The 10,440-nt window shown below is 39.2% G+C and overlaps 2 protein-coding genes across 2 annotated transcripts; one reads left to right on the plus strand and one right to left on the minus strand.

Moving 5' to 3' along the window:
* The first annotated feature begins 141 nt into the window (after positions 1-141).
* LOC111334959 (uncharacterized) lies at positions 142-4,933 on the plus strand. Its single transcript, XM_022940772.2, has 5 exons — positions 142-283; positions 357-615; positions 1,133-1,169; positions 2,395-2,587; positions 3,563-4,933. The coding sequence occupies exons 1-5, from the start codon at positions 247-249 to the stop codon at positions 4,084-4,086; spliced, it is 1,050 nt and encodes a 349-aa protein (XP_022796507.2). The 5' UTR covers positions 142-246; the 3' UTR covers positions 4,087-4,933.
* Positions 4,482-10,382, minus strand: LOC111334960 (tRNA (guanine(6)-N(2))-methyltransferase THUMP3). The gene is made up of 3 exons (XM_022940773.2): positions 8,683-10,382; positions 7,231-7,393; positions 4,482-6,606 (listed from the first exon to the last, which is right to left on the minus strand). The coding sequence occupies exons 1-3, from the start codon at positions 9,680-9,682 to the stop codon at positions 6,279-6,281; spliced, it is 1,491 nt and encodes a 496-aa protein (XP_022796508.2). The 5' UTR covers positions 9,683-10,382; the 3' UTR covers positions 4,482-6,278.
* Between the last annotated feature and the right edge of the window lie 58 nt (positions 10,383-10,440).

Consider the following 10,440-nt stretch of genomic DNA (forward strand, 5'->3'; position numbering starts at 1 on the left):
AACAAACGGAGAAAGTTATAAAAACAAAAATTCTGAGTATTTTAGCTTTGTGACAGGACAAAATGTACTCTAGTTTTGAAGATAATGACTCATTTAGGCGTATCGAAATATCACTTGCACATCTGACGTGCTTGTCACGCAACCGTATTTAAAAGAGTCACGCAAACCATCAACAGTCAGGCGATAACTCAACTTGTTTACGTCAGTCACCTAATTGACAAACGAGAAATTCGAAGTTTAAACGCCATGGGTACCATAAAGGCCGGATATCTCAACAAATTAAGTAAGTTTTTCACAAATAAGAATTCCAAGTATTTGCTGGAGTAAACAGAAACTCAAACTCTTCTTGTTCTCAGGCGGTTTCTTCAAGAATTCTTGGAAGAGGAGATACTTCGTTTTATATCAAGATGGCGTATTCTGTTATTACCAAGACTCGAAGGATAAGGAATGTGACGGTAAAATCCATATGAAAACAGAATGCCGCCGAATAAATGTTGGTCAAGCCGTCGGAGTAGGAGTAAAGCCTCCTAAGGACAATGATATAAATGCCATGTTCTGTGTTTCTTCGCCCGAACGGACGTGGTATCTCTATGCAGAAAGCGAGAGTGAAGCAAGGTGAATACTTCTCCGGTAACTTTATTAAGATTTTCGACGCTTGTATCAGTGATCTAAACTTCTTTGTTAATCCTTACACTTGTATAGTTTTTCTGTAAAGCAGTTGTTTGACTTACATTTAGGCGACACATCTGATCACCAACAGCCATCTTTAATTTTTCCAGTCTTCCGCCCTTCACAGCTTATTGCATGAAGCTCGGTGTTCACATTGGGGGGTTAATTGTCTTACAAGGAATTAAAAGGGATGGCTTGGGCAGATAATAGAGATATCAGTCTCGTTAGAATATTCTGTTAGAGGGGTGAGAAATGTAGATGTTTGATACACATTGTTTTTCTTTTCTTTTCCTAAATGCTTAAACCATTTAGAATAATTAAAACATTTATAAGACAATCGAAAGTGAGAATTCCATTGATGGGAGAGAAATACCACTTCCTATTTTCTTCATGTTCTCTCTCATGTATTACAAGGTTCATCTTCGACTGTGGTTGAATTAATTTTTGATCATTTTTGTTCCAGAGATTGGATTTCAGTCTTAGAACAAGCTCGAGTTCCAGTAAGTAAGACTGATTTGTGGCTTGAGTCAACTGAACTTCAGCAAGGTTTTGCATTAAGCAAAGTATATCACTACACGTGCCACACTGAATGTTTCATTAGGTGTGAGAATGTTACATCCAAACACATAGCTTAAAATATGATTTTTTTTTTTAATTTCCACTCTGCAACAATCAGGTAGTTAATCAGAGCTCTGAGCTCACCTTTTTTAAGGCTTCTCAATTAGCAATCTTAAATCGTAAGATGGTTGCCAGAAATAAAAGTGTGGTATTAGGGAAGGTACGTTTTTTTATTGGGGGGGGGGAGGGGGTGGGCCGGGGTATTTTAGAAATTTTTTGCCAAAAAAGTCGTGGCCCTCCCACTTTCCAGATTGGATTAATGCATGACCCTTCATAAATGCCTAAACAAAAGGATCTGACCCTCCCCCCACCTCCTCCAAGACAAAAATTACCGTAGGTGAAAATAACTGACCGGAAGTGTTGCTCACATAACTGTGTCTGTGCACAAAGCAGTTAATTGCATGGTGTTCCATGGTGAAAACTTGAAAATGGGCAAGTATGTGCGAGGAATAGAAAGACAGAAATGCACTTGTGGAGAATGCGAGGATTTCATGAGGTCAGATGGAGCAATTGTGGCTATTGTGTGGCTGTTTGCCGACTCGCCATTCTAAAAAGCATGCCCGCTACTCCTCTGACTCTGTTGGTAGCACATCAGAAACATTACTGATGTCAAAATATGGACAAAAGTGGGCACGGGTCGAGAGAGACAATTACGTTAGTTGGGACAAGATAGTTTTTTGACATAACATTTCAATATCTGTTTAAAATGATGTAGATTGATTTAGACAGGTAGCTTTGCTTGTATATATAAGTTTTAGGTTTCTATACACTTCGCATGTTTGGTAATAAATAATTAAAAGTCAACTAACCGACATGGAGTAGTTTTTCCTTGCCCCAAAAAAAAACTGTGACCCTCCCCCGGCTGCGTATCAAACAGGTTTGACCCTCCCCAATTTGTAAAATATTTACTAATGACCCTCCCCTCCGAAGCCCCGGCCCACCCCCCTCTCAATAAAAAATGTACCTTCCCTTACATTAGGCAGGAAAATAGCTAGTGGAAGTTTTCGTTAAGAAATGTCCCCATAATTGATTACTGCCAGCAGACAGTTATTTTTGGAGGGTTTCTTTCATCTTTTAGTAAACTTATTTTCTTTTTTGTCTCAACAGCTTACATATGGTGGTCAACAAAATCCTCCTATGGCTGGTTCCTATCCTCCATACAGTGCTCCTAGCACAGCTGGATATGGAACAGGAGCACCTCCTGGATATGGAGCGACAGCCCCTCCCACAGGGTATGGTGCAGCAGCACGCCCTCCACCCATTGGTTTTAATCCTTCAGTTGTACAAGGAGCAGCACCATGTAAGATATAATTACTCAAATGTTAACTTAGTGGAAGTTGAGAGGTTCAAGTCTGAGTCTTTGAAAGGCCATTATGTTGTGTTCTTGGGAAAGGTGCTCAAATCTCAACCAAGTACCTCTTTCTGTCCCTGGAGGATTATAAATGGGCAAGGGCAAACAGTCAAATAAAACTGAGGAAATTCTGGGAATCACTTGCAATAGACTAGCATCAACCCCACCCAGAGGTAGAAGGAATACTTCCTAGTCAGGCAATACTACAGGTAAAAAAAAAACAACAATAAGAACAACAACAAAAACAGAACGAGCTCTGGTAGTGTGGGCCCAGGGGTTTTAATAAAAGCTGCTTACCAGCAGCCTATGGTGAACTGTAAGACATCTCTTCACTGTCTGTTTAGCCTGCAAGGCTCTTTAAGTTTTGGCTTTGCCTTGCAGCACAGCCACCTAATGTACTATGGGCAGCTGCTTAATGTGGAAGAGGTTTTTGAAACCCTTAGTGGGCCATGTGGCTCCAATGCTATATTGTACGTCTTTTAGTTTTGGTTTTGAACTAATGGAAATTCTAGAGATATGCCATGCTAACTCTGTGTGTTTTAGCAGTAACTAATAAAAGCTAGATCATCATATGATCTAACTTACTGTGATAGGTTTGCGCTTTATTGCACCACTGGCCACAGGTCTCATTATTTATTTATTTACTTATTAATTTTCTCAATATAAAAGCAAGGTAAAATTTTAATATTTAATGCAAACAAAATAATTTTCCTAGAGGAAAAAAAAGGTAAGTTAATCTTGATCTTGAAAAGAGACTCTTACTTCCTTTGTTACATTCTCCAAATTTTTTTTTTCAAGGGTCGGCCAGATTCTTCATCAGTTGGGGTTGGGTAAATTAATGCAAGCCAGGAAAAGCGTGTTAAGTAGAATGTTCAATTAATTGTTTTTATCTGTTTATTCATCATTTTATTAACGTGTCAACAGCTGGTCCCCCACCACCATACTCCCAGAGCCCTATTCAGCCTCAAGCAGCGTATGGCCAGCCACCACCTTATCCACCAGGACCAGGATATGGGCCTCCTTCTTATCCTCCAGCTAATGCCCCAGCTAATGCCCCAGCTAATGCCCCACAACAGCCAGGCTATCCACCACAGCCCCATCCCTACCCACAGCAGCCACCAGCAATGTACCCACAGCAACCTCCTGGACCTTACCACCCTACCCCTCCCCCTGGTCAATATCCACAGCAGGCATACTATCCTGGCCAAAGCACAACATACATGCAGGGTGGTAAGCCGCAGACTGTGCATGTACAACAGCCTCCTCAGCAGCGTCACAGTGGAAGGAACAAAATGATGATGGGAGCTGCAGCAGGTGTTGTTGGTGGAGCAGCAATGGGTTATATGCTGGGTCACACTGTAGGAGGGATCGGGCATCATGGCTTTGGGGGGTGGGGCTCTGACCATTCATGGTCTTCTGGAGGAAGTTTTGATTGTGACTTTGACTAAAGAAAAAATAATTATCCCTTGTAATTTTTTGGTCAAATGACATTTTTTTCTTTCATTTAATAGCCAAGGATGAAAAGAGGAAACAATGGGAGGACCAGTTTCTTTTATTTATTTTTTTGAAATGTTGCTGTCAATGTTAGAGCAGGTGGCTATGACCACAACAGGGGCTATGGCTAGACAAATATTAACAAAAAAAATTTACACTTTTTCAGTAAGACCACCAATAAGGGGTTTGAAAGCAGTGGCCACTAGGTTTTATTCATTGAACTCCTTGGAAGTTTTTAACCAACAATGTCTAATTGCCTCGTAACTGTTTCACAGGTTAGGTACAATTTCTTTAATTTGTGAGAAATAATTTTTTATCAAGACTCTGAAGTTAGGGAAGTATAACACCATTTTCTGCAGTGCATAAAATATCATTATTTATTTTTCCCTTTTGATAACTGGATTCTGAGTATTTATCTTGAAGTATTATCTTAAGGATAAAGATGCAAGTACTAGTGTAGGACTAACCCTTAAACTCTCAGAAGTGATTAACATGTAACTTCTCCCTATAATATCCATACATTCTCCAGTTAACAGGTAATGAGAATACTCAAACTTATCAAGGTAGAAGTTGTTACCTTGATTGAACAGAACACCAAATTCTCATAACCAATTTACAAGGAAATGTGTAGCAGCTAGAGGTGAGAATTAACAATCAGATCTTGTGAGTTAAAGGGTTAAGAAATATCAAATACAACTTACATCAGTTGTAATTGGGTGTACGATCACAAAGAATCATTTAAAGTAAAATGATTCGTCACTTTCTATGAATTTATCATGTAAATAAAATATTGTTAGTTTATGCCTTCATCTTTATGGTGAATTTCAGCAAGAAATTACAATAAGAAATGATGGTGCATGTTGATCTTGTACGAAAGGCAAATTCTCCCAGTGGTGGCCTTGTGAAAGTATTAAGATGTATAGTGGTATTCCATGTGGACAAAAGTAATCTGTGTTTTCATTATATTTCATAAGTAAAATAACCCATAAAGCATTTTAAGGGTAATTTAAGTGTAAAAACATAGCTTAGTTGTTGTCCACAATTCTAAGATAACTGATACTTCATTTGCCCCTATTCTAAAGATTTAAGTTATTTGTATCTCTTTCCTTAGCTACCATGTATTATTTTGTGCAGGAGATAAACTGTTAGTAGTACCAGGAGTTTTTTGTTTACACACACAGATAAGTTAGTTGAGAAGTCAAAAGCAATCCTGTAGTTGCCAGAATTTTAATGCCTGACAAGAAGTAGAAAAACTCACTGGTCTGTTAGGGTGGAGGATCCTGACCCCCCCCTGAATTCTCCCTTGGTATGAGTCACAGTACTGGTACTCTGTCAAGAGAACCCTCCCTGACCAATATGTTTGACTATTCTTGTCACCTCCTTTCAAAGTGATGTATTAAAAGTATGAGATTCTTAATGTATGTGTTCATCAGTTCTGGGAACTAAAAAGGTAAAATCTTGAACAGTTAATGGGGACTTTAAGCTGTCAGCACGGCAACACCGCAGAAGATGTCGATTAAAAAATGAGTTTCTACTTTTAGTTAGAATTTCGAAAATGGCTGCATGTGTTTACTGTCTCATAAGGCACCAGACCTCAAACTCAACATAACGCATAAAAGTAGTATTGAGTTCCAAATGTAAACTAAAATAATTTGCTGCCGCGGTTTTGCTTCGCAGATGACGCAAATTTTGGCGATTTCATGTCATCAATTTGCAAAGGACATAAGAAATGTACAAAGTTTTAAAACGCACATGCTAGGCTATTGTTCTGCCAATAAGATCTATTGTTTTTCCATGTTCTCGTTGCCATAGTTGTCGTGGTTTGCTTAAAGTCCCTATTGACCCTTAGGAGTGACTAGCATCTAGTTTCTCCTTACAGTGTCACCCCTAAATCACTCATGAAGGTCACCAGAATAAAGGAAATGATCACTAACTAAAGGAGCTCTTGACTGTTAAACAAATTCTCCTTGTCAGCACTTTGGGAAATTTGTGGAGAGCAGTATGGAGAATTTGCAAACTGATGTTAGGGTGTAAAAAAGGGTTGAGACTTGCCTGTTATACCAGTAAAATTCTCCAGAAGTAAAAACAAACCATTCACAAAGACACCTTTAGGGTTCAACTTCTTGTGTACAGTACATCAAAACTCTCACTGTTTAGTTCTGGTAAGAACATATATTCCTGCTTTGAGACCTCCTATGTTGATCCACAAAGTAAAATCTTTCTTCCACTGTCTAGAACTGTTCAGTACTTTCCACATCACTTTCTTATCCTGAGTCAGAAGTACAGCCCTTCCACTTCCAACTGAACACACCCTGGCCATTTCCTGAAGAGCTTTGGGATACAGTTTCCAGTTTTCATGCTTGGATCCACTTTTCTTGCCAAAAGGCAAATCAGAGATGAAAACATCAATGCTGTTAGACTTCAAGGGAAGATTGCACACATCCCACTGAAAAATGTCCAGGGGAAGAGTTTTCCTATGTAGAAAAGGTGTAGAAACACTGTTAATCTCAAAAAGTGCATACTGATCACTGGATGAAAAGAGACAACCCAGCAACAGCTTCTAACCCTTCCACTCCCAAAACTTTATTAGAAATTCTCCTTAGTGTCTGCCATGCAATTCTTATGATGTTACTTTCAAGAATTTGGTTTTGGATCTACTAATAATTCCATCATTAGTAAATTTTTCTTTGTTCTCATCACTTGTCCACTTAATACTGTATAGACATAAGAAAAAATTCTGTCTTGGTCAGAATCTTTTTTTCACAGCTTTCCCCTACTATCCTTGACAAAATTCATTTTTTTCCAAGAGAAAGGATTGATACTAGCTTAATATTCCTTGCAATTTCAATCTATAACTAATGATTTAGTTATAACCATTGTCAATAGCCCATTTCCAAATTGCCTTTAGCCTCTTTTTCAAAGCGAGTCCCGGTGCTCATCCTTTTGTATGGTAATAAGTTTCATTCACATGCAAATTAAACTCATTTTCATACGTAGGGTTGAGCACCAGACCTGTTTTGAAAAAGACACCAAACGTAATTCGCAAATGGCCTATTGTTTGGCAGTCTCAAGGTAGAACATACATCTGAATTGCTTACTTTTTCTCCAACTGTTGTTCAACCAGATTCTGTACATTAGCCAAGGTCCTGGCAGGAGCTAAATCATGATGGTCTCCACACAAGTGAAATGATGTGGGCCAGTTGAGGGCACCTTCTATAGGAATAGAGCCTCCACCACACATAGGATCACAAACCACATCACCTACATTAAAAAACAGCATTCAAACCAAGAAAATGCATAAAATGCATAAGATGCATAATGTTTTTTTGCCACAATTAGCCATACCAGAGCTTTTTGCATTAAAAAACTGGGCATTCTGGAATTTCTAGAATCAATTTCTACTACCTCAATTTTCATGTATCCACAGAAGGTAAGCTGATCCTAAACGCAATTATTGGATCCAGCTCCAAATTTTGACTCCCCACTGCTTCCATAGCCTCGCAGCTCTCATTTTCAGCTGAGTAATTTTCTCCCCTTTCTTAAATGACTGCTTCCTCAAGTTCAACACTATACATCCCTCTTCCAGCAACTTACTCAATTCAATCCTTGTCATCTTTTTCACAAGTCAAAATATGATCGGATTTTATATAAATTCAATTCAGAGCTACAATCTTTAAGAATCACTAGGGACATTAAGCAAACCACAACGGCAACGAGAATGTGGAAAAACAAAAGATCTAATTGGCAGAACAATAGCTCAGCACATGCATTTTAAAACTTAATTAGTACATTTCTCAGTCATCCTTTGTAAAACAATGACATGAAATCACCAAAATTTGTGTCATCTGCAAACCAAAACTGCAACGGCAAATTATTTAATTTCCATTTGGAACTCAACACTACTTTTATACGTTATGTTAAGGTTGAGGTGTGGCACCATATGAGACGGTAAACACAAGCAACCCCTTTCCAAATTCTAATTAAAAGTTACTGTAGAAAGTCATTTTTTAATTGACATCTTCCTTGGTGTTGCCATCCTGACTGCTTAAGGTCCCTACTACCTTGTCTAAGAGAGAGGGAAAGTTTCTAAAGAAAATGTGTGATAGTCTGCATTGATGGCGGGTATAGCAAGAAAATTTGGTTTAATATCAACTGAGTCGTTGTCAATTGGCAACTGTAAAGAGTCTCTGAAGCTGACATTTCCAGTGTTAGCCCTTCATGAGAGTAAATTGATTTGCTGTGTCGAAGGGCACAGGTTTCTGCAGCTCAAGTGTGCTCCTAGATTCCAAGAAGACCTGGGTACTTAAGGAGCTACTCTTGAAAAAATTGTGAATATGTTCATGCTCTGATTGGTTAGAATGAAACATGGAGAAGCAAAATAGATTCCAAACTTCAGCAAGCAGGAGGAGAAAAATACCTTTCCTAAAAATTGACAATGAGGGTGAAGGAGGGTGACAACTTCTCACTGCTGTATGCTACAATTAACAATTGTTTTAAGCTCATGAATTTAAAAAAGGGTCGAAGGTGATTAAAAAAGAGATGTTCCATACCAGGTTTAATATCTGCCAGTGAAAGCATACAATAGGCTATTGATGACTTTAAGGTCGTTGGACCAAAGTGGGCAATGTTCCGTTTTCCCCTACTTTCCTTTGTCAGGGCGATACCGATGACAACACTGTTGTCGACAATGTTGAGAAGTACTTCGATATCTGGATGGCTTAGGTCTACTCGCCAGCCAAACCCATCGTTTATCCCACCACCAAATTTAGCTGCAGCTTCTTGGGATGAAAAGCTGTGGTTATCGCCAGTGCGTGTACATGTGACACGGAATTTTGGTAAAACCATCTGATCTTCGACCTCTAGAGGGTTGGTGCTTGTTGATGTCGACGTTTCCCCAAGATCAACACTTGAGGGTAAAACAGTTGCTCCAGAACCGTCCTCCTCACTCGCCTTCTGCTCGCCAGAATTTTCATTGGTGTGTTTCATTCTTTTCGCCGGAGCTTCTCTTTCATTCTCCAACTCCTCGGCCAGAGACTCGTCACCTTCTTTCGAGCTCACAAAACCATCGCGATGGCAATGCAATACATCGCTTTCGTTTTCAAAAATTGCTCCGGAATATCCTTTAAATTGCTTCCACAGGAAAAGACTTGAGTTCCAGTCAAGGTTCTGTGGTAGTTTGTAAAGCTTTTCAAGAATATCTGGACTGTAGCAATCAAAGCCTTCACTATTGTCTTCTTGAAATTCCTTTACTACGACGAAGAGGTGCTCAACAGATCTTAATGACTTCAATTCTGTAAACGAATTTGTGGGAATATCAAAGTATATGCGGCCTCTTGCTTCCCTTATAAACTTGCTTCCTAGCTTTTCTTTGCACTCCTTCACGGCAACGGACTCCAACCCTGTAGTAACCGTTGCACATAAAACACTTACACCGTCCGCCATCTTCCGCACGAGGCGGGCTGTAAATGCATGCTTCGTATAATACGCTTGTTGTATACTTTTAAAGAGGAAATGTGACAACGCGAACTGTATGGCGTTCAAAATGACCATTCAGAAGCCAATGTTTCACGCAGAAAGGAAGAAATGGTTTGCAATAGGTGTACTAAGACATGAACGGCAACCTATTTCTTTAATCAAATATTTGAGTTCTGTTGACAGATCACTATCACTTATTTGAAGGATAAGTCAATCCCATCCGTACCGCTGGTCGCATCAACTCTAACCATGCTCGACACCGTGTTCCAACCATCGCTCCAACCCTCTTCCCGACCCATCCGTTAGTACCATTGAGCTAGTAGTCTTCCATTAACAAACCTTTGAAAAAAATTCATTTCCATTGGCTTAGTGCTACAAAATCTTATTAACAGTTTTTTACACCAAGCAAACGCAAGAGAAAGAGTTTGTTTTTCACAGAAACCTTAACTTTCAATTCACTTGTGCATTGCTTTAGACTGTGTTTAAGGGGGCAGAGTTTTGCTGTCACCACGTGAATGCAGAGATTATAGCCTCTTGAAATAAAAGGAAGGGAGGTTTTGTGACCACCAAACCACTGAGGGAGTCTATGGGCATGCTCCCCTTGAAAAGTTCTTAAAAATAGTTCTCTTGATGTCATCTCCCGCATTTTGAGATCAAAGTCAATAAGTGACCTAGTAGATTGTAAGACATCACAGTGAAAGCTGACCTGTTGATTGTCATGAAATTTTTTAAAATGGTTAATACTTGCTTAATCAGGGATTAGCAAAAATTAAGCCACAGAATGTTTCACTCTTTTCTGCAGCAAATTTTGTGTCATTCTTGCCACACCAGTC

Source organism: Stylophora pistillata, chromosome 6 (assembly GCF_964205215.1).
Source record: "Stylophora pistillata chromosome 6, jaStyPist1.2, whole genome shotgun sequence".
In the NCBI taxonomy this organism is placed as follows: domain Eukaryota; kingdom Metazoa; phylum Cnidaria; class Anthozoa; order Scleractinia; family Pocilloporidae; genus Stylophora; species Stylophora pistillata.

Coding starts and splice junctions, on each gene's coding strand:
- LOC111334959 (XM_022940772.2), top strand. CDS start 247: ATGGGTACCATAAAGGCCGGATATCTCAACAAATTAA. Junction 1,170..2,394: donor TAGAACAAGCTCGAGTTCCA/GTAAGTAAGACT, acceptor TTGTCTCAACAG/CTTACATATGGTGGTCAACA. Junction 2,588..3,562: donor TGTACAAGGAGCAGCACCAT/GTAAGATATAAT, acceptor ACGTGTCAACAG/CTGGTCCCCCACCACCATAC.
- LOC111334960 (XM_022940773.2), bottom strand. CDS start 9,682: ATGGTCATTTTGAACGCCATACAGTTCGCGTTGTCACATTTCCTCTTT. Junction 7,394..8,682: donor ACTGGCAGATATTAAACCTG/GTATGGAACATC, acceptor TTTTTAATGTAG/GTGATGTGGTTTGTGATCCT. Junction 6,607..7,230: donor GAACAACAGTTGGAGAAAAA/GTAAGCAATTCA, acceptor TTTTCTACATAG/GAAAACTCTTCCCCTGGACA.